At 42.4% G+C, this 24,107-nt stretch overlaps 1 protein-coding gene across 1 annotated transcript in view; it reads right to left on the reverse strand.

Moving 5' to 3' along the window:
* Positions 1–15,797, reverse strand: part of HAS2 (hyaluronan synthase 2) — a 32,287-nt gene extending 16,490 nt beyond the window's left edge. The window contains exons 1-2 of the mRNA XM_025871054.2: positions 15,174–15,797; positions 1,942–2,568 (exon numbers count right to left, since the gene is read on the reverse strand). Of these exons, the coding sequence (XP_025726839.1) occupies positions 1,942–2,568 (627 nt within the window). The 5' untranslated portion in view covers positions 15,174–15,797. The remainder of the gene's footprint in view (positions 1–1,941; positions 2,569–15,173) is intronic.
* Between the last annotated feature and the right edge of the window lie 8,310 nt (positions 15,798–24,107).

Here is a 24,107-nt window from a genome sequence, read left to right on the forward strand (position 1 = left end):
CAAGGAGCCTACTCTAACATTTCATAGTTTGTGCTATTTTGTCCTGGTCAGGCACAATGTCAAGTTGTCAAGGATACAAACAAAATTCAAAACAAGAATGATGGGAGAAGGGGATTTGGAACAGGCTTAAAAAAAAAAAGAAAGAAAAGAAAAAAGAAACCCTCACAATGACATCTTGATTAGAAATGACAAACATAGCAATAGTTTCAACCAGAATTAAAGGCAGAATATCAAAACAAGCTTCCTCATTTTAGGCTCAGAGCTTCATTCTTCAAACCCTCTGTAAGTTCCCCAGCCATCCCATCACTTCCTTTGAAAGGATCATTTTGGGGGCCCCTGGGTGGCTCGGTCAGTGAAGCGTCTGCCTTCGGCTCAGGTCATGATCCCAGAGTCCTGGGATCGAGCCCCACGTCAGGCTCTCTGCTCAGCGGGGAGTCTGCTTCTCCCTCTCCCTCTGCTGCTCCCCCTGCTTGTGCTCTCTCTCTCTCTCTTTCTGTCAAATAAATAAATAAATAAATAAATCTTTAAAAAAAGAGAGAGAAAATATTTATTAAAATAAATAAATAAAAGGATCATCTCATCCTCTATCTGGGCCTGAAGTTGCATTATGAAAATACATAAAAATGTCCTGAGTTAACTAGAAAGTACCTGAACTGTGACCGTTCTAGAAATTAGGAGAATAGGAGAAACTTGGGAGTAAAACTCTATCAACTCCCTAGAAGATATTAATATGCAGATTGGTATCAACTGAAAAAAAAAATGCCTCAAAACTCTTCAGCTATTAACCAAAATTAACCTCATGGTAATCTTAAACCCCTTATGAGATTGGTTTATTCTATGCAGGAAACTGAGGTTCGGGGAGGTGGTCCTTCATCCAGCTAACAATGCCTGGATTACCACCTCCGTCAACAGACTCTGAAACCAGTGCCCATTCCCATCCCATAACACAGAGCCTGTCATCCCACTGGCCATGACTTTGTGGCAGTCAAGGCCCCTGAAGTATATGATAGGTCTCCTGAAAAGCAGAATCTCACCTATTAGAAGACTGGAGGGGTGTCCCAATGGATTTTCTTAAATCAGAGACAGGTCTCCCTTTTCCACATCATCATATCATCATGGCCAAAATCTAACTAAAGTATCTGCAAGAAAATTGCAACTAGCAAATTCACGGGGACCCTACTAACATTCTGAAGAAAGCTTCAATGAGAACTAAGAGGGGAGAAACCCAAGGGCAAGCAGTCAGGGAATTAATGACAGACACAGCCTGTCTCATTTTCATGAGAGCAAACACCATCACAAATGCTTTCAAAGGTCAAGTGCAGTGAGTGAGGTAATGCTGTTTGGGGAGTGAAATAAACATTACTCTGGTTTTGCTCTGGGAAGGGTTTTTGTGTGTGTTTGTTTTTCTCCCTTTTTTGTTTTCCTTTTCTTTCCGTCTCTCAGTTTTGAATTCCTTACCCTTTTAAATCAAAATTGTTCTCACCACCCCCATTTTGCCCAGTCTCTGTGAAAAACGTTTTATAGCCATCTCTTGAGCCTGCAGATTTTCTCAAGACCCTTCTGCTCGGCAGACACTATTTTCTTACAAGGCTGGAGATTTTAAGACTGTGGAAAATGACGTTGGATTTGACTTGGCAGAAACAAGGGGGCAGAGAAGGTAAGGGAGGGAATGAGAAGGAAGGGTCTCCTGTTCAAAATAATCTTGATTTCCAACCAATAACACTGCAGAAGTTAAGCATTTTCGTAGATAGTCTTAACAGTTACACAAGATTTTTTTCCTCTCTTTCAAAATGTGCTTTCAACAGTCACGCTGTTTTCAAATGAACTGAAAGAAGTACTGTGTTCAGAGGGACAAGGGTGGGCTATAGCATATGCCTGGAGAGATACAAAAGCTGCTTTATTTAAATGTATGTTTGCCCTGGCAGGAATTCGGAAACCTACCTGTACATAATCCACACTTCGTCCCAGGGCTCTGAAGGCCGTGTACATGACTTCTCTTTTTCCACCCCATTTTTGCATGATGCAAATACTTTTGTTGGACAAGACCAATTGGGTGACATGTTGTGAGCTTTCTTTATGTGACTCATCCGTCTCACCAGGGCCTTTCTCGTGGAAGTTGTTCTTCCAGATATAAGTGGCTGATTTGTCCCTGCCCATGACTTCACTAAAGATGTCCATCATATAAACGTCATCTTCTGAGTTCCCATCTATGACCATGACAACCTTAATCCCAGGATAGGTTAGCCTCTTCACAGATTGCAAACATTTCCGTAAGTAGTCTGGATCTTCTTGATACGCAGCAATGCAAAGAGCAACGGTTTTGTTCAATTTAATGGGTGTTTCTAGGGATTTTTTCATTTTTCGGTGCTCCAAAAAGGCAAACAGGCTTTGGATGATGAGGTGTGATGCTAAAAAAGCACCATACAGTCCAAAAGAGAAATAGTAATTATCTGTTTGGATAAATTGGTAGCCGACAATATAAGCAGCGGTGATTCCAAGGAGGAGAGACACTCCAAAAAGTGTGGTTCCAATTATTCTCAGGATACATAGAAACCTCTCACAATGCATCTGTAATATAATCAAATGATACTCTTGGTTAACCACTCTTGTCCCATACTTGTTATAAACATGGCATCATGGGGAGTTTTGGACTAGAAGTACCCGAGAGCTCCAACCTCACTTTCTCACTTAACCAGCTGCGTGACTTTCTCATCTGCAAAATGGGGATAAGGATGCCCTTCTGGTACACCCCAGAGGGCTGTTTCAAGAATCATTTAAACGAGATGATGATGGCAAGGTGCTATTGAAAACCATGACGTGTTCAACAAATACATGGAAGTATTATTTTTAGTATGTTAGATCATTTACCTAAGGATGCACTCTGTGTAAGTGGTCATAACTAGGTGTAGAACCTAATCATCCTAGTGAGCAAGGCATTCTATCTTCCTACACCATGTTGCCCCCGACCCCCCAATACTGACCAGTGAAAAATGCATAGGAGATTTTGCTAAATTTCATCTCCTCTTCAGTGCAAATCCCTCAGCTCACACCCTTTCCATGCAGCCAGCTGAGGTTGGAGATCAGGATACCTGGATTCTAGTACTAACTCTTCCAACAACTAGCCGTGTGACCTTGAGAGAGTCACTTTACCTCTCTGAGTCTCAGGCTTTTTAATCCATTAAATGAAGGAGTTTAGACTCCAAATCTCTGTTGACATTAAAAGTTCTTGATGCCTGGGGATCCTGCACATACATCTCTCAAGCCCCTGTAATTCTCTTTTGCAATCCTTTGTTCAGAAGTCTATTTCCTCCATCCACCAGCACTAACACCAGACGGTTAGATCCTGGGGATCAGAAACCTTACTGTAACACACTAAGCACACAATAAGTGTTTTTAGAAATAATTCATAAATTAAGGAAGAAATAGCATCATGCTTAATTTCAACAGGTAAATTTCCCCATCATCTGAAAGCTGTAATATATTAGACCTGAAACACATTTCAGCTTTTAATAGCAGCCAGTTATGTACTCCTCCCTAGGGTTTGTATAACTCCTGGATAAGGTTTTGAACAACCAGAGTATAGGAGGACAATTTTTTTTTTTTTTTTTTTTTTTGTATTTCCTTAAGTATCTCCAAAGCTGAACATAGAAGAGTTACCTGGTAGACTTTTGTTGTTTTGTTTGTCTTTGGGGGTCCCTGGACCCAATTCCACTGTGTGGTGGGAAGGATGTTTCCCACACATCCAACAAACAATTCTCCAGGCAACAGTGGGTGTCCCACAATTTAACTCAATTCTGACACCATCTACCCAATAGCATTAGACTCCACGGGTTAAGGGTTCAGTCCTACAAGACTGCCCCCCATCTCCCCAACTTCAGACACCAGTCCCAAGCCCAGGTTGTGACCTGTACTTCTGATCTACCAGTTATAAATCAGAGGTTCCCAAGACCCACCCACCTGGTGTTTGATTAGTTTGCTAGAGTGGCTCACAGAACTCAGGAAACCTGTTTACTCACTAGATTACTGGTTCATTACAAAAGGACATAAGTCAGGAGCAGCCAGATGAAAGGTTTGGGGAATGGGCACGGAACTTCCACACCTCTCCAAGAGCACCACTCTCCCCAAATCTCTGTGTTCACCAACCCAGAAGCCCTCTCAACTCTCTCCTTCTGCATTTTTATGGAGGCTTCATTACACAGGCATATTTGATTAAATCATTGACCATTGGCAATTGAACTCAATCTCCAGCCCCTCTCTACCCCCCAGAGATCTGGGGGTGGGACTGGATGCTCCAATCCTCCTATCAAATGGTTGGTTCCACTAGCAACCAGTCCCCACCCTTACTTAGACCATTTTTTTTTTAAAGTCACCCCATTAACATAACAAAAGACACCTCTATCCGTCTCACTTCAAAATACCAAGGGTTTTAGAAGCCCTGTGCCAGGCACAAGATGAAGATCAAATATGTATTTCTTATTTTAAGCCATAGTAACAATTTTACCCCCAAATTTATTTTCTTCCTCTTCCAATAACGAACTATAATGAAGGTCATCATTGGTAGAAATGCAGCGTCCCCATCTTCAATCATTTACACTGAATTCGGGGTTTTTGTCATATCTATATATAATTAATACTTGACCTTGTTCTTGAATTCAACCAGCTTTTGAAACGTAAGTAGATCTATTTTAAGTGGAAAATTAAGGTGAGCAATTATCTCTGCAAAGTCCCTTGCTGGATATGCTATTTCTATTTTCCGACTCCAAACTGACTTAAAATTGAATGTCCACACAGCACCTGGTATGATGTTGGTTGTTACCAGTTGTGTGGCCAACACGTCACTCAGATCCAAGAGGCCCCTTTCATATTCCAGTGCCTGTAGTTACACACTGAGGCGGTCCTGAGTGGATATGCAATTGTGCTTTGGGGAAACTTTGGGTAACTGCTCACCAGTTGTGTTTCCTCTCCTAAGCACAAGACGGCTTGGGGTGGTTGACCCTTGGGTTCCAGGTTTTGGAAATCTGAGATGGGTCACTTTCAAAAGGGACTTGAGGGCAGGTCTCCTGCAATCTCTCTTTTCCTTCCGCAGGTTTGATGCACAGACCAGCAAGGTCCCTGGGGATTGCAGAGCCCAGAGATAGAGGGATCTTGGTTTTCGAACTGCCACATGGAAGGGAGCCAGCCACCAATCAGGAAGACCTGCCTTGGACGCTTAGTCAGCCAGAATTAATTGCTGAGTTTGTTTGTGTTTGTTTGCTTACCCACTATGAATTTTTTTTTTTTTTTAAAGATTTTATTTATTTACTTGAGAGAGAGAGAGAGAGAGCAGGGTCAGAGGGAGAAGCAGACTCCCCGCTGAGCAGGGAGTCCGATGTGGGACTCGATCTCGGGACTCCAGGATCATGACCTGAGCCGAAGGCAGTCACTTAACCAACTGAGCCACCCAGGCGCCCTACCCACTATGAATTTTGAGTCCATTTCACCCTAACTAATACAACCTAGGTAATGCAAAGCAGCCTGGAGACCAGGATTCTAGCTTGTGGGCATTATTTTCTTTTGTTAAGTGGAGATAATATTTGTCAAGGCCCCTTCACAGAGCTGCAGTGAGGAGCCAAATCAAAGTGTTTATGAAAGGGTTTTAAAAAACCAAAAGCACGACACAGTTTAAAGTACCAAAGTATCGGCTAACGAGGAAGCTAAAACAACATACCCAGATGTGTCTCTCCTTCCCAGCACTTACGTAGGACATCAGAGGCTGATATGATACAGGTAATCCCAACACAATGGAAAATTCTCGATGCTGGGGATCGGTGAAATGGGGAGTTCCCAGCGAAAGGCAAGAGAGCACAGCATCCCTGGTTAATTAAAACAGCTGACAGGATGCCGAAAACCCCCAATGGGCACCTTAACCAATGCCTAAAGGTACGGGGAGGACCAGACTTGGAACTTGTCGTTTCCAAGACATGAGTCATTCTCACAAGAGTGAAAAATTTCAAGGGGGCTACAACACTCTGCCAGGGAGAAGCTGAAGTGTGTGTTTTGCTTGTGTTTAACATCACCAGAGCCAGCAAAAGAACTGCCTGCCATTCTTTTCCATTATTCACTTTTTCCTTGCTTTTATCAGCACACGTGGACAAAGAGTGTTCACATAGCATCTGCTGGCCCCAGCTGAAGAGGGAACACCCTCTTACATCAGAGGAGTCTCCAGAATGTCCCTTTGAAGCCTGGGAAAAGTTGCTAGTAAACTGCAGCAACATGGCGAAGATCGAACCTTTATATTTCTGCCATGTATCCTATTGTTGCCCGATACGACCCATGCAGCATCTCAGGCCAGGCCAAAGGGCAAAAGGCACATTTCAGAGCAAGCTTTACTGAGGGAATACACTGATCTCCAGGAGTGACACACAGTGTGTGTTGTTTTATAACTCCCCACCCTGGGGGCAATTTCATAGATATGGGCACCATATGTGTGAGACTTTCTGAGACAATCCTCAATTCAGATACTCTGCTTCACAAGCAAACTCTCCTTGTCAGACATATGGCTTTATTGTTAAGCTGGAAAATATGGTTAGTTCCATCCTGGATCATAAGAGTTTACTGCTACATGGAAAGAGGATTTAGAAATCCACCTTCCATAAGTATTTAAAACATAAAACTTGAATTTTTTGCCCAAATCAAAACTTAATTGATTTTTAAGCCGATATTAGACCTGATACCAGTGATTCACTAAGTACTAGTCTTCACAGTAAATTCTAGGCTAAGCCAAGTGTTAAAGAATACCTTGATGTACCATAATGTAAGTTCCACAAAGTCAACAGATTTTTTTAAATCTATTTTCACTAACGTGCCCCAAGGACATAAAACACTGCCTGGTTTATGGGTGGTATTTAGTAAATATTTGCTGAATGAATGGATGTAACTTTCTGCATCAACATCATCATTGGCATTGTTATATCAGCTAACATTCACCATTCATTAGGTTTCAGACACCGGGGCAAGTCTTGTCTGCTTTGTTGGGTTGCACGATCCTATTTAATCTTAATAACTCTAAATGGTAAATGTATTCTTCATCTCAAAGGAGGAGGAAACCAAGACTCTTAAGTATGTAAGTGACTTGTCCACATGGTCCCAAAACCAGGAGTAGGGTCCACATGGTAGCATAATGCCAGATTAGAGGATTCTCAGTAAATATTTGCTGAATAGATTTGAATCATCATGACACAACAGGCAAGATCCTTTTGTCTCTGGTTAATACCACATTTCCTTGTGTAAGGAAATGTTAGAAATGAACCTCAAAAACCCTTTTCCTGATGTTAAGGAAAATGGGGAATTGACAGTCAGGAACAGATACAAGATCAGCCAACACTCTGGGAGGATTTCTAGGCTCATATACTTTTCTACGTGGATGCAGCCGAAAGGGACATAGAGTGACCTTGTCCCAAAGAAAGCCGGTTGCGTCTAAGCAACAGCAGTGCTATTCATGCCTGCAGCCAAAATCCTGCTCTATTACCACGAGAAAGGCGCTCCTGCATTCATTGTTCCACCTGTAGAGCAGATAGAAGCCTTGCTGTTAGCTCACATACCCCAAGTTGGACTCTGTAAGTCACTGGGTATCAGAGCCCTTTGTCCCCCTTGCCTCTTATTAACCAGAAGGCAATGTGGGATGAGCCAGAACAGCAGCTGCTCCCAGAGCACTAGCGCCGTGGCAAGAACTGAGTTCCATAGCTTTGCGAAGTAGTCCTTCTGTCTGGGATCTGGGAGAAGAGGAAGTGAATTCAAATTAGTCGCCAGCATCTGGGAAAGGCCCCAGAGAGCAGGGCCAAGTGCTATCTCTTCAGAGAAGTCTTAGCTTACCACTCCCTTCTAAAACGATCCCTCCCTCTCTTCAGTCCCTGCCCTGCCCTCCAGATTCCGCTTGATTTTCTAACTAGCCCTATGTACACTCTATGGCTACAGGGACTTGATGATCTCTATCAGCTGTGTGTTCTTGTACCAAAAACAGGGTCTGGCACATAGTAGGCATGCTGAATAAATGAGTAAGTCCTTTTGGACTCAGGCAATCCGTGCAGACTAAGAACACGTCCTTCTATCTTCGCTGCAGGGCCAATGAACATATGTTGAACCCTTAAGGGTACCTCTCCTCCAGCAGGTTTTTTTTCCTTTATTTTTTAATAATTTCTTGCCCAGGGATGCCTGGGTGGCTCAGTTGGTTAAGCGTCTGCCTTCAGCTCAAGTCATGATCCCAAGGTCCTGGGATCTGAGTCCCGCATCAGGCTCCTTGCTTGGCGGGGAGCCTGCTTCTCCCTCTGCCTGTCTCTCCCCCGGCTTGTGTGCTCTTTCTCTCTCTTTCTCTCTGACGAATAAATAAAATCTTTAAAAATAATAATAATAATTTCTTGCCCAGCTATCTAAATGTAGTGGTTGTAGGGAGTACCAGACCAGCTACTGAAGACCTCAGGATGATAAAGTTAGAAAAGGCAAATGGCCTTCCAAAAGCATTTCCAGAAACTGCAAGTTACAATTTGAGGAACCTTATGAATTCGGGGGTCAAGTCTGGGGCATGGGGGATAATGAGATAATCTTTTACCAACTTCAAACCTGGTACTCTTACACTATTTACTGTCCATTGATCCATATACTGTTCTGTGTTTGTTTCTAATGACTTGTGTGTGTATATACTCTTGTGTGTGGCAGGCATGCCTCCACGTCTCTGGAACCAGACTAAATTGGGACAGATTCGGGGCTCTTCCTTTTAATGGCGTGGTTAACACTGAGCGAGTTACATAATACTAGACATCTTCAGTTTCTTCATCTAAGATAAAATGGAAATAATCATATTGACTTCACAAAACAAATCTTTAAATTAAAAGAGAGAACTCATTTAAGTACCTAAAAAAAGAAAAATGACCAACAGTTTCTTTCCTGCTAACTCCCCAGTCAGCCTGACTCCCCTTCCCTCTAATCCACTGTTAGTTAATAAGGGATGAGCATGACATATGGGGCATAGCTGGACTGGGAAGAAATGGACTGAAGCCCAAGCTCTGCCTCATTTTAGCTATTGGACTCCCTGACAGTTCCTGTGAATGAGCCATGTGTCCTTACACAATCAGTATCTCTGAACTTCAAATTTTAGGGATTGGGTGGAAACTTTATTAATTTTCATATCACAACCGCCCATAGCTGAGTGTCTATAAGGACGAATATATTTTGCAATGTGGGTGTGCTCTTCACCTGAAGGAGGAGTACAAAGGGTAAATTCCTTTCGGCAACTATCTTCTCCCTGAGCCTTATTTCCTCATCTGCAAAACAGGAATGCAACCTTTTTGCAGGCTTACTGTAAGTAGGCAAGGAATATATATATATTTATCCCAGCTTCAGTGGGATACTAATGGCTTTAATGTCTTAATGTAAAGAAAGAGTAACTTACATGATAAAGTGCACTTGTCCCTCTTCCTCATTATATTTTAAAACCCACTGAAGACTAGATTGCTGTCTTTTTAATTTGTAGCCAATATTTACGCATACAGAGGCCAAAAGGAGATATGTAAAGAGTATTTCCTTAGCGAATGCATTGCTCAAAATCACATCTCATGAATAGCAGAACTGGTTCTAGAACACAGGTTTTCTTTACCCCTAACTTGTTGTATTGTGGGGGGTGGGGTGGGGGTGGCTAGGCCTCCAGTCATATGTAGAATGATTAGAATTAAGAATATTAACTTAGGCAGGTGACACTAGCCAAGGAGCATGGAAACCTGCTTCTTTGTAATATAAGACATACTCTGCTTGTAGCCATTTGCCTGCGAAGGGTGGATTAGGAAGGCATGGTGAGCAAAGGTAAAAAGCAGGGTTTCCCAAATTTTCATGTACATCCACATTACTTAGGGGGATCTGTAAAAACTCCTCATGTGTGGCTTCCACAACATTCTGAGTTCATTGGTATGGGGTGTTAACAGGGCATGAGTAATTTTCAAATCTTAAGCAATTCTAATTGCAACAAAGTTTGGCAATCACTGGGTTAAAGTCTAAGAAAACTTCAATGATTTATTTGCATCGATTCGCATCCCTCCTTTGTATTACCTCTGCTACTGTCCTCAACCAGAAATCCGAGGTAAAAGTACCCAAATGAAGCCTCTCAATAGTCTTCACATTACAGCACATTACCCTCTGGGATGTATTAGAGCACATGACCCCCATCCTCTCCCCTTCTGACCTCCTCTTCCTCCCTGGCTTTGAAGTTGGCCTTTTCTCTCCAGTCCCACTGCATTGATCCTAGCAGAGACCCTGGAGCGAGCAAGCTTGCAAGGTTAGGCAATAGGCCTTTCAAAGGCCTTGTCACCCCAGCTGTGTCTGGATCCTGAGCTGCAGGTTTCAGATTTCATTTGTACCATCAGTACTGATCGATCACTCCTAGGATGCCACTTCTCCCAACTGCCCTATTGGTTCCTGAATTTCACCATCCTAAAATTCCTCCTCCCTTGGCTCCTGGGCACTATCTTCATAGGTCAGAATCCCACGTAGCCATAGGCACCACAAACGCCAAGTCGCCTCATGAAATCTTTTCTGATCTCTCTCAGATGTGGTTTCTCCTCAATGTAAGCCCCCATAAAACTTGACTAGTCCAGCTGCAGCATAGTTCAGCTCAGGGGCATTATATTCATGAAGTATTGGATTAAATTGCATCCACACTCCTCTCTAACACTGTGACTTTGATTGAGTTGCTTAATCATTCTGAGGCAAGGTTCCTTTAATTACAAAATTTTCTTTATGGGGGTTGGGATTAGATATAATGTATATAAAGTATCTAATTCAGTGCCTGATACATATTAGACATGTGATAAACAGTAGCTATTATTTTACTTTTTTATGGGCCCTGTTAGATTTTGCCTTACACTATGGTTATTTATAAAGACTTCTTTGAGTATATTTTTCTGTATGACAAATTCCATTAAAATGTGAACTGCATCCTATTTGCTTTTTAAAAATTTGCAGTAAAAATTAATGCATTTTAGAGACATTCTTTTGTAAATATTTTATTATTTAAGTTCAAAAAAATATTTAAGATGGGCACCTGGGTGGCTCAGTCGGTTGTGTCCGCTTTCAGCTCAGGTCATGATCCCAGGGTCCTGGGATCCAGCCCACATCTGGCTCCCTACGCAGTGGGGAGCCTGCTTCTCCCTCTACCTCTGCTCTTCTCCCCAGCTCATGCTACTGCTCGCTCGTGCTCACTCGCTCTCTCTCATGAATAAATACATAAATAAATAATAAATAAAATCTTAAAAAAAATTTAAGAGTGTAACCTCATTATATTTATTTTGACTCCTATATCAGCAACATTTTCCTAGACTGTGAGGGGCACCTGGCTGGCTCAGTCAGTAGAGCATGCTTCTCTTGATCTCGGGGTCATGAGTTCAAGCCCCACCTTGGGCGTAACTTGGAAAGATAGATTATGGACAAGGCAATATATATACAAACTCTATACATCTGTACACGTTGATGACATTCAAAATATACTTGAATAATTTAAGGTATATGCGGTGGGGTGATACTTATTCTATGCAGATTGCCCCTAGAGAGGAAAGGCTTAAAACCAAGTTGGGGTGGAAACGATCTTTCTACAGGGAGTTGTCTCCCCCATTCAGCTGTCATACCAGCTGCAACTGGCTTGGTCCTTGCAGCCTCTTAGTGGGACACAACCTGAGTGAATTTGGATTAAAAACAAAACAAAACAAAAAACAGAACCCAGAAAAGGACAGTGGAGTTTATGCTCTGTTCTCCAATTACTCTGTTAACTCATCACTTCCACATTATGCAAAAGTCAGGAAGCTAATAACGTAATGAGCCAGTTGTTCTCAGATTGAAAAAAAAAAAATGTAACTGTGTAAATAAGTCTCGGGGTAAAAGGTACAGCATAGGGAATACAGTCAATGGTATTGTAATATTGTTGGATGATGAGGTGGGTTGGGTAGCTACACTGGTGGTGAGCATAGCATGAAGTACAAACTTGTTCAATCACTATGTTATACACCCGAAACTAATGTAACTTTGTGTGTGAACCATACTTCAATTAAAAAATGTAACACTGTAATATAACTTTGCCAAAGGGGACCTACACATTATCCATACGGGCTTTCCCCACAGTTCCAAAAATAGATAAATGAATCCGTGAACGGTCTGTGCTTAAACTTTCAAGAAAAAAAAAAAAACTGTTTTAGGGGCACCTGTGTGGCTCAGTTGGTTAAGTGTCTGCCTTCAGCTCAGGTCATGATCTCGGGGTCCTAGGACTGAGTCCCACATGAAACTCCCGGCTCAGCGGGGAGTCTGCTTCTCCCTCTCCCTCTCCCCCTCTCCCACCCCAGCTCCTGCTCTCTCTCACTATCTCTCTCAAATAAATAAATAAGATCTTTAAAAAAATTGTTTTAAAAGAAAGCTGGTGCGGAAACCATATATAAAAGTGTTTACGAAATTCAAAACTATGAGGCTCTTCCAGAAACCTAGCAAAAACAATTAGTTTCAATCTGACTTACTTTCTAGGAAGTTTCTTATTTCTTATTTGTTGCTCAATTCTTGTGTTCCAGGATGGCAGCTACTTCATCTTTGCTTTGTGGAGAGTAACATTCAAATTTGAGGCTAATCACCGATTTAAGACCTTAATTTATCGAAGCTGCTTAACTTTCTCTGGTAAAGTAAAGATTTAGTTCTAGGTACAATACCAGGTAATATGTTTGCCAATATATCTACAAGACATTTTGCTATTCCCCCAACTCAAGAAATACATAAGTAAGAAAAAGTGAACAGGAGTGTTGATATTCTAATTCCAAAGCTATCACTGAGAAATGTTGACCTAGAATTCTGAATACTTGTTCCAAAACTGCAAACTCACACATGAAATAATATAAATACTATAATAGGCACTTTAAAGAGTTAACCTTCTATTGAAAATGTAAAATAACCAAGTAGTGAAAAGACCTGCAATGAGCACGATGGGTATTAAAAATGCAGTATCAATAAATAAATAGTAAATAAAAATAAAAGTAAAAATAAAAATGCAGCACCCCAGTAGTTTGAGTAATCATATTTAACATCTAGAAAAACGCAGCGAAAATATAATGAATAAGTCATTTTGCACACATTGGAATGAAAAGAAAATGTTTAGAATTTAAGTATTCTTTTCAATCCTATTCTGTAAATTTAAAACCGTATCTACAAACAGTTTGACGGGCATAAATATTTGTCCTAGTCCAATCTATATAAATACACATCTTAATTTTAAACCTTTCATCATTGAAAATGCTTGAATATGTGTTGACCTTTTAAAAAGTTAAAATTACCTTTCTAAAAAATCATAATCCTGCTTAACCCTTCCAAAGGTACATGATCCTACTCCACTGCAATAAAAAATCTGCGAGGAGGAGAAAAGCTTGAAATCTGCAACAGGCAGTGAAGGCTTTTCCCCCCCTTTTCGGTCACCCTCACTTCCTCACCAAAGCCCAGCTACCAATACCCTTCACTTTTAACGCAGAGCTGAAAGTCTATATATACTCAGGCCTGCAGTTCGGGGAAGCCCTTCGCAGCCAATCAGAGCTTCCCGATCTATTGCGTCACACCTCCCCCCAGGGTGTGACGTCAAAGGCAATCCCAGGCCAGCCACGTGGGTTGGAGCGCAGCGGTTCTGAGCTGCTGCTCGGGAGACGCCCGCGGCGACGGTACCCAAGCGTGGGGAGGTGGCCAGGGAGGGGCCGCCAGGGCTCCTACACGCACCTTCGGGGCGCACGGCTGCAGCAGCTCGCTCGCCCCAGAGGCGCGCAGGGTCGCTAAGTCCAAGTCCTCCGTGCGGGCGTTTGCGTGGGGGGGGGGATGGAGGGAGAGGCGCTGGCACCTAAGCCGGTGTAATAGGACCCGGGTCTCCTAAGCCCTCCTCCCCAGGCACCGCCTCTCCGCTCCCAGCCCCTCTTCCCAGCCTTAATTATCCTTCCAGCGCCGTTTCCCCTCAGCTGAGTCGGCCCGGCCGGAGGGAAAAGGCTCTCTCGCCATCCCATCCCGCCCGCACACAGACCCTCCTTTCAGACCCGCCCTCCCGTTCACTGGGACCCATTTCGGAGCCCTCGCTCACGCTGGGCGGGAACCAACGTGACGAATTCCGCCCAAGGTGTTGATTATCCACCCCAACCCAGCCTCTGGCTCGCCTCCCACTTCGCCCCGGCTCCCACCTCCGGGCCGGGCGCTGGGGACGGCACCCGCAAGCCCCCCACCCGCCGGGCTCCGCGCTGCAGCTGCGGAAAGGAGCGCCAGCGTGCTCGGTGCCACGTCGGAGTTGGCTCCCAGGACGTTGCAGCTGCCTGCGCTGCAGCGCGCGGTCCCCACGCACGCCCTGCCCCCGGGCGGCGGCGAGGAGAGGGACGCGCGCCCTCCTCCCTCTGGGGTCCCCGAGTGCCACCGCCTGCGTCAGGGACCCGTGGCCCGAGTAAGGATTCCGGAGCCGGGCAGAGCCCGGGCCGACCCAGCCTGACACTTTCCTGGGGTCCGGGGAGTGCAAAGGAGGGGAAGCCCGGGAAAGTGGGAGTGGCCGAGCGAGGCCGGTAGCTGCGAGGAGGTGGCAAAGGACCCTCCTTCTCGGGGGTCTTGGCTCTCCGGAGCTGGGAGCCCGGATCGCTTTAACCCTTTGCTTTCCAAGTAAGAACGGGTTTCCCACTTTAAAGTAAAAGCTGGGCCGTTCCAGGGTTTTCCTCCCCACGTAGAGTTGGGGGGGAGGGGAAGAAGGGAAGGGATGGAAAGGGAAGGGGCAAGGGGATGGGGGAGCGGCTGTGCGGAATACATTTTCCTTGCCCTGGAAATTCTTGTTTCCCGACTTGGGAGCCCCTCTGCGGCTCCGGAAGATGCGGAGTGGAAAAGTACATCCCGGGACGTGCGGTCTTTCCCAGGCAGAGGTTACCTGTGTTCCCAGAAAGGCAGCGGATTTCGGGCGAGCGCCGCAGGGATGGGAAAAGACAGGGTGCCAAGCCTGAGAGTGATCTGAAATATCCCCTGATTTTCAGCCTGTTGGAAATTGGCAGACCTCAAACTTTTCTGTCGAAAACCAGCTTTACAATTTTTTAACACTTACGTGGATAATTTCTTCCCTCTCCCTGGCCTATTCGGGGGGCCCTCCTGGTTCACCATATCGCGCCAGTGTAACGTACCTTGTTCAGCTCTTGGTCATAAAGTTGTCCTCAGCCTGTCTGTGTGGTCCCGGAGGGTCGGTGGCGGGCAGTTTCCAAAATTGAGGTAATAAGAGATCAGATGAATTTGAGACGACCGGCCAAAAAAAATAAAAAATTTAAAAACAACATTTAAAAAGGATGGGGGAGTCTTAAATGTTTGGTTCTCCCCCACTTTAAAAGGAAATCTCACTACTGTTCTTTTTAATACCTCCGTTGCACTTCAGTCTAATTCTTAAAAGAAAAAATTGTGCTTTAAAAATAAATTAACTTTTTTTAATTTAATTTTATTTTTTGCTCCAGTTCCCCCTCCCCTGATATCGGAAAGGCTCTTTTCTTTTTCGTATCAAGAAAAGCCCGGTGAAGACTCAGCAGAACCCAGGAAGCGCAGAATCGGGAGAAAGTCTTTGGCTGGGGCTGGTTCAAGTCCCTGGTTCAATGGGCTGCTGGAAGCCAGGACTGGGTAATTCTTTCCAGACGTTTTGACTTCTCCTTCCTCGCTGTTGTTGCCTTTCTGCCTCCTCCAACTTAAGGGGGTCTTAACAAGTGAGCTGGTGGGTGTTTTAATAGGGCGGAGGAGGGAGTGGGGGGTGAGGGGAGTGGAGAAGGGAGGTGCGGACTGGGGAACCCGGAGGGGAGGGAACTGGGAGCGCGGGCGGGCGGGCGGGAGGAAGGCGGGGAGGGGTAGAGGAAGAAAGAGAAATTGGCCATTCAAAGCCCTCTCTGAGCTAGAGGCCGGTTCTAAACTCCAATGAATTCAATTAACTTGATTGCTAACGTGTGCAGAGAAATGCACTGCACATATGCTGGGCACCACCTGATTCCCTCCTTCCCTCCAGCGGTGGAGCGGGGAGGCCGCGCTTTGCAGACATCCCTGAACTCCCAGTCTGAGTTACAAGGATTCCCTCTTCGCGAAAAACTCCCCACACTGTTTCACTAATTTGCTTTAAGGCCAAATGGTGCCCTTAGGCTAAGTAACAGCCCAGGGGAGAGATAGCAGGGGTGTGTGTGTGTGTGTGTGTGTGTGTGTACACACCTGGAAATTAGAAAGCCGGCTGCGACTCTACATAAAATCAGCTACAGGTCTACCGCATGTTAACCCTTTCTTCCCAGGAGCTCAAAAGTTTTCTGAGCAGATGTCAAGTGTCAGAGTCTCCCTTACACAGACGTTTCCGTCTTGGGTGACGGAAAAAATGGAAACATGATCATATTTTTTTTCTTAACTTGAACCCCTAACGTAAAAAGGCTCAAACAGCACGCATTATAAATAAAACATAAAATAAAAAATCGTGCTCTGGAGAACTCGGAGGTAGCGCGATGAGTAAAAGCCATTTCCAAGAGAATGGCTTGAATGGCTTTTGCTTCTTGCGAGCCTTCTAAGAAGCTACCGAGTCAGAATGCTGCTATTTGCTCTGACACGCTCTTTTCTCAATCTCTCCCCCCCTCCCAATGCCCTAAAGCTGGGAAGAGTTACTTTTCCCGGTTACTCTTTTCCCCTTATTTCTCTTTGGTCCTCGCCAACACGTCTCCTGATGACTTAAAATGGACAGTAGGTGGCACTGTTTAGGAAAAAATGAGAGTGAGTTTACAAATTCACTGATTTGGCCATTGACGGTTCCGCTGTAGTTATTATAGGGTAAAAAGAGATTTTTCTTTCTTTCTTTCTTTCTTTCCTTCCCTCCCGAGGTTTCTCTGAAGTGTAGACGTCTTTGGAACTCGGCTAGGCCTTGAAAAGTGGGGTTTTGCTCCTTATCACATATTTTGGACAATAGTGAACAAGTCAAAACAGAAAAGTCGAGTAAAACTAGAAACGATGCTTTTCAACAAGTCGTGCAGGGTGTGGTGTTAGGGGATGTGCTTAGAGGTCAAGAATTTAATGGCAATACCAGGTAGTCAGCCAAGCCAGTCCCCAGGGGCCGACCTGCAAAGTACCACGCATTTCCGCCCGCACCACCCCCCTTCCCACCCCCCCACCCCCCCACCCCCGCGCGGTTACACCTCTGGGAAGCATTACCCCGGCCTGATGACTTCACACTGCTCTGGGGAAACCCACTTACTAATTTTCCCCTACAAACCTTCAAGCCTTCAGCCTTTGTTTGAACAGTGCCTTAGGTGATTCAGCTCTTGAGGAACTGGCTTAAATTTCAGAGCACAATTTCATCCCACTTAGACTCCTGTTTCTTGAATTTTAGTTGTATGGTAGCTTTTAAATGCTAAGTTGTAATTTAAAATATATTATCTAGGGGCGTCTGGGTGGCTCAGTTGGTTAAGCGACTGCCTTCGGCTCAGGTCGTGATCCTGGAGTCGGGGGAGTCCAGCATCAGGCTCCCTTTGCTTCTCCCTCTGACCCTCCCCCCTCTCAAGTGCTCTCTCTCTCTCTCATTCTCGCTCTCTCAAATAAATAAATAAAATCTTTGAAAAAATAAAATAAAATATATTATCTAACTTATGTACTCTTACGTATAATATGGATTAAACTTATTTAGGGGTAGGGTGAAAATCGTGGGTGTCAAGTGTCTAGCTGTGGGACCCCACAGGAACACTTAACCTTAGCTCTAAATTTCCATGAATATTATATGTAACGCAGGATTGTGGATTCTTGCTTTAGTAGCATTTAGCTGTCCCCTTGCTAATAGTTCCAGCAATGAGAACATTTAGTAAAACGGGGTTTCTTTATTAAACAAAAACGCATTTGTTGTTTGTCCCCTTGTACTTATAATTCATGGCCCATAAAGAAAAAGTAAAATGTTGCCTGACTAATGATGAATATAAAAGCTTATTACACATCCATGTATCAGCTCCCCCGACCTCAAGAGAATAGAGAAGAGGCCAGTACAATTTAAAGCCAGACATGAAATTTCTTGAGGGTAGAATATTATATATATATATATATATATATATATATATATATCGGATTATCTTAGGGATGATCCAGGATAAGAGAGACGTGAAATTCAAACCCTATCTTTGACGTGGCATTGTGTGATGTGGAATCCGTTTGTGTGACCCTGGAAGTGTATTCACCTCACTAGACCTTTATTTCCTAGTTGATAAATGATGAAAATAGCTGCTTTACAGAGTTGTTATGATGGTATAGTTAAATTATAGTAAGAGATTAATATAGGGCCTAACGTCTCCCCTAAGGTAATGTAAGCCAATGGTTCCTCATGTAACCCAGTGGTTTCTAATATAACCATTGGGCGTATTCAAAGAGCATTAGCACCCTTCTCCTGGCTTTCTATTCTTTATATTTTTCTTGGTAAGCATTAACTGAGGTTTTATCCCAAGTTCATTTATTTGACCTACTTCAGCTTTCTGCTGTCCCCTCGCTGACTCTCACGGACTGAATTATTCTGTGTGCCCATGGATATATCCAAACCTTCGCATTTAACCAAAATTCCTTTCTGAGTCCCAGGCCTGAATTATGGCTACCAGCCATCCAGTACTGATGCACAAGCAATAGATTAGGGGACATGAGATCCAGTTTCACAAAAAAGCTATGACACCAACCAATTGAATAAAATTTGATAATTAATTTAAATTTTAACTTCTATTTTAAACATGAGCCATTTGAATCAGAAGATGACAGATGTTTCGGGTTTTGACAGATGTTTCAGGTTAACTCATACCTTATCCAACGTTTTCAACTCTACAAGACAATGTGGTAAAGAACTTTGGAGGTAAGAGTTTTACTTCAGTTAATGTGAGTTAGCAGTCTATTGTTGCTGATCTCCTCCCTCCTGCATCACGAAAGAAGTGCTCCTTATGTCTGAGAGACAGGTTCCAGAAAAAGGATTTAGTACCTTCACAATTCTATATATAAGTGGTTCTCAAACTTGTTAGTGTCAAGTGCCTCTATACACTCTTAAAAAATTATTGAGGACTTCATAAAACTTTGTTTATATGGGTCATATCCATCAATATTTACCATATTAGAAATAAAAGCTGACTGAAAAGTTTAAAAATATTTATTAGTTCATTTAAAACAATAACAGACACAATGGCCTGTCAACTTAATAACACTTGTGTGAAATGTAACATTGTTTTCCATTTTTGCAAATCTCTACTAGCAGGCTTAATAGAAGACAGCTGGATTCTCATATTTGCTTTATCATCCAATTGTTTTGACTGAAGTATATATAAAAAAATCTGGCTTCAATTGGAAAATGGAAAAGTATCTTAGTAGTCTTTTTAGATAGTCTTTGATACTAGGTCAAAACTTGACAAACAGTTTTCTTTTTTTTTTCGAGTAAACACTACCCAAAACATGGGGCTCAAACTCACGATTTTGAGAGTAGCATGCTCATGCTCTAGGCACTGAGCCTGCCAGACACCCCAACACAGTAATTTTATAAAGGCAAGTTGCAATGTTGTATCTAAAACAACAGGAATGAACTGTGTGTACTCTTTTACATTAAAATCTGTTGGTTTATTTTACACTTTAAATGCATCTTTTAAAACCACGCATGAATTTATATCCTGAATTGATTCTTTGGAAAATACCATTGCACTGAGTTATGCAGATTTTCCAAATGTTGATATATTTCATTATTCCGTGTACGTGTGAGATGTAACATTCTCTAAACCCTAAGACTGTACCCCGGTGGGGATTAAAACACAGCATTTTTCAGCTTTACAAGAGATAGAACTCTGTGAGTCTGAGTTGTGCAAAGATGGAAAGAGATTGACCTGGACTGTAGTCTTCTAGATCCCAGTTTGGATGATGTGAAGGAGTTTCCAGTAATCACATAGAAATTGGACTTCTTACTTTTAGTGTTAATTCCAAGGCTAAACTCTTGAGGCTCTAGTATTCAGACCAAATTTTGAAGAGGGTATGGCTAACTATGTTTATGACTAAATTTGAAGATGTGGATAGGGGGAGATAAGGAAGCATCTATCAGACACGCAAGGTTTTAGAATGAACACATTAGGAAGAGATCAAAATGCTTATTGATTCATTGATATAGGTAGAAGAGGATACTTTATTTCTTATTATAATTATAGTTTTTGAACATCTTACCATATGAGAGTACTAAATTATCAATTGTTGGTGATTTCAAATTAGATACTGAGTATTATTAGAGGTTTGCTTTAGAGATTACGCAAATGAAAGAAAAGGGGCAAAAATTCCTTTCTCATCAGACACTATTTGTAATTGTCTTCTAGCATGTCTTGCCACAGGTGAGGATACTAGTTTTAAAATATGGGGCACCTGGGTGGCTCAGTCGTTAAGCGTCTACCTTCGGCTCAGGTCATGATCCCAGAGTCCTGGGATCGAGCCCCGCATCGGGCTCCCTGCTCCGCGGAGAAGCCTGCTTCTCCCTCTCCCACTCCCCCTGCTTGCGTTCCCTCTCTCACTGTGTCTCTCTCTGTCAAATAAATAAATAAAATCTTGAAAAGAAAAGAAAAAGAAAAAAAAAGGGGTGCCTGGCTGGCTCAGTCAGTAGAGCATGAGACTTCCAGGCCCACACATGGTGTAGAGTTTACTTAATATATGTTTATATAATTTTTTTAATTAAAAAGAAAGCTTTATATTTTGGAACTTTACCTTAAATCACTGAATATGGGGGAGCTTTACTTTCATATTATTGCAGTATTTAAATTTTTAAAATTACATCCAGACTCCTATGTATTTCAGATTGGAGGGGGGACAAGTTCTTTTACCCAGCCTAAAGGACAAGTTTATCACTTGCATTTTTCTGACTCAGATTACAGAAAAGGACAAAACTATTTAACCTCCTTGATTTAAATGCCAACAATTTCTGTCAACAAGGGTTTATAATTTACATGACAGATCAATAAAAGCAGAAAGTGCTACTCAAGGGGGAAGCCTGTGGTCTAATTGTCCTTTGATATTTTAGTAGTCTTAATCATAATGACTAAGGAGAAGAGGTTATGTCTGGTGTCCACAAGCAGTTGCTAATAGTCTTAATTGTGGAATTAAGAGTAAGTAGTCACAATATTTAAATTATCTGCCTTGGAGATTTCAACTTATTCCTGAGATTAACAAACTTTCCAGCCTTTTAAAAAAATCTTAAAAAGGATATGCTTAATTTCTGGAAACTAATTTATTTCTTATTCTTATTTATTATAAACTAATTTATTTCTTACTAGTTGTTAACAGTTTTCTAGGTGGAGGGATCCTTTTTATGTAATGAAAAAAAAAAAGTGATTCTGTTCCCAGAAAAGTGAATATTCACTCAAAATTTTTCATACTAGTTCAGGGGTTTCATAGATTGCTTTCCCCAAAACCTGTTTATGGAGGAACTGAAAATCCCCTTTTTCCAAAGAAGTATTACTCAGTCTTTGGAAAGACTGCATCTTCCTAATTCATTGTAAACCACACCATATACTTAAAGGTTGAAAAAGAAGACAAAGTGGGGGGGAAACTAAGTGAACCTTTTCTTTTCTCTAATGATTCACACTAATTTTCTTTTTAAGTCATCAATTTGGGGGAGGGGAAATCTCAAATTAAAGGAATTTTAGGCATTTGGGAGAAAGCCCTTCAAAGGGAATATGAACCTGGAAATACAAAGTTTTTCAAGAATCCATTACATCTAGCCTTCCTCGGGCATTGAGACCTGATTTTGTATTTTTAGGAAAACAACAACATCCCAAAGTGATTGCAAACTTTCCAGGTAAGAAGCCTGCCTTCAAATACAGGTGGCTGAAATCTTTGGGAGGAAAAACCCTGAACCCATTCAGTAAAGTGAGACTTCCTACCTTTATCCAAGAGAGGTGTTAGCTTCAAGACCCAATTAGCTGAATTACCATTCCAATGGCACCTGAGGGCTGGTCCCGCCGCTATCAGGCCTAAAAATACCATTAAGAGGTGTGACTCCACGCATTGCATTAGTCACTTCCTGCCTACCGTAGGTATCAGGATAATTTGGGGATAAAACTGGCAACTGAGCTGCTACTCGAAAGAATTACATTTTTTTTCTGAATTATGCAAATGTTCTCACCCACAGCATTTTCTTTCGAGTGTTTTAAAGTTACGAAGTTCAACCCAGATCTCTGTGGTTTTGAGAACTTAGTAGGCCATGGTTCCATCTATGTATTATGCTGAAACCAAGAACCAGGACACATTTTAACCTGGGTCCTGACTCACCTCTTGCAGATAGCACCTGGTGTTTGTTCGCACCAAATTTGTCAAGCTTCTAATTAAGCAATTTGGGAAGTAGCCTTATTGTTTGTTTTGAAAAGCCGGGTGTCTCCACCTGGTGACAAAAAATGAGGTGACAAAAAATTTAAAAACTCTCTACACATGTGGATGGAGGGTGGCCTCCATGGCAGTTACCTGGCTGCTTTTAAAAATACAGATTCCGTGTCCAAACCCCAGACCTCCTTCATCCAAATCTATAGCAGCGAGTCCTGGGAACGTGCCTATTTTGAAAAATTGCATAATTAATTTTTATGCAGTCTGATGCTTGGAAACTTCTGCTTTAGACATGTTTGTAGATGGAGAGATCATTTCCTGGGCTTTTTACACATAGTTCTTTAAGATTCGATTTTTGTCCCTAACTCTCCTTGGATAACAAGAGTCAAGTGGCGCCTGGGTGGCTCAGTCGTTAAGCGTCTGCCTTCGGCTCAGGTGATGATCTCGGGGTCCTCGGTTCGAGCCCCACATCGAGCTCCCTGCTCAGTGGGAAGCCTGCTTCTCCCTCTCCCACTCCCCCTGCTTGTGTTCCCTCTCTTGCTGTCTCTCTCTGTCAAATAAATAAATAAAATCTTAAAAAATAAAAATAAAAATGCTTCTTTGGCAGAATACAACTGCTATTGAATTGTGAATTCCAAAGAATTTCTCTTTTAATGACAGCATTTTTGTTTTGATGAGGTTTATATCATCAGTACGTTGTCTGCTTGCATCTGAATCCAGTGATTTCTACCACAAGTGAGGCAATAGCAAGTATGAAAGTGAGAACTCTTACCTCACACTACCTGTTTGGGGCAAAACCGTATAGTCTCGGGCAAACTGCTTAATTCTCTATGCCTCATTTCTCTCTTATGTAAAACAGGCATAGTAGTAAAACTTGACCTTAGAAGTTCATGTGGGAAATAAATAAAATTATCCATCTTAAGCTCTGGTAAGTGTGCAGGCAGTGTTAATCATATTATTGGTGTCATTGAAAACAATGTCAAGTTGAAAGACAAATAGCCAAGATCTTGTTCCTTCATTGCTGTGGAGATGTTCAGCCTCCCCTGTTCTGGTAGGCTTCCTGCTCATGTATATTTCTAGATCTGCTCAGAATTCAAAACGTTTAAAAACTGGTCAAATCTTGAAGATTTAAAAGCCGCAGATTTGGTTTTTAATTCCTGAAGAAAATCTTTTTAAGGGACTAATTGAGTACCAGCAGCAAGTATGCAGTTCATAAGGAATTTGCTATGGAAGTGTTCACCAAGTCCACCTACATTATAAGAAGCCCCACATCTAAGAATTAAAAGCCAAATTTAAAATACTTCTTTGAAAGAATTGAATGTTCTTTTTCTCCCATGATATATTTACCAAAAGAAGCCAATTTAGATGGAGCATCGGGTTTTCAGCACACCCTTGCTTTACACCTGTGTTTCCAGCTGAATGTTCTGCGGTGCTGAGAGGTCAAGTGACTTGCCCCGGGTCACACACAATATGTCAGTGATTCAGGCCTGACTGAATCAAGGATTTTTATGCCTGGGCTTCTGGCAGGTTTCTTCGGTAGGAGTGTCCACAAATAAATGGTTAACTGAGATAAATATTTTCACTTCTGTTTTTAGAGCAAAGAAAAGGGATACATTTGCTATTTGTTTGCATCTTTATTAAATTTAAATTTCTAAATAAAATTTGAAAACATATTTCTAAATATAATAACTCAAACATGGCTTCCCAACTGCCATCTAAATAACTAAATTTATGCTATTTGACTATACTGACTTGGA

The sequence above is a fragment of the Callorhinus ursinus genome, unplaced genomic scaffold, assembly GCF_003265705.2.
Source record: "Callorhinus ursinus isolate GAN/ISIS: 27379988/994484 unplaced genomic scaffold, GSC_fseal_2.0 scaffold5, whole genome shotgun sequence".
Lineage (NCBI taxonomy): Eukaryota > Metazoa > Chordata > Mammalia > Carnivora > Otariidae > Callorhinus > Callorhinus ursinus.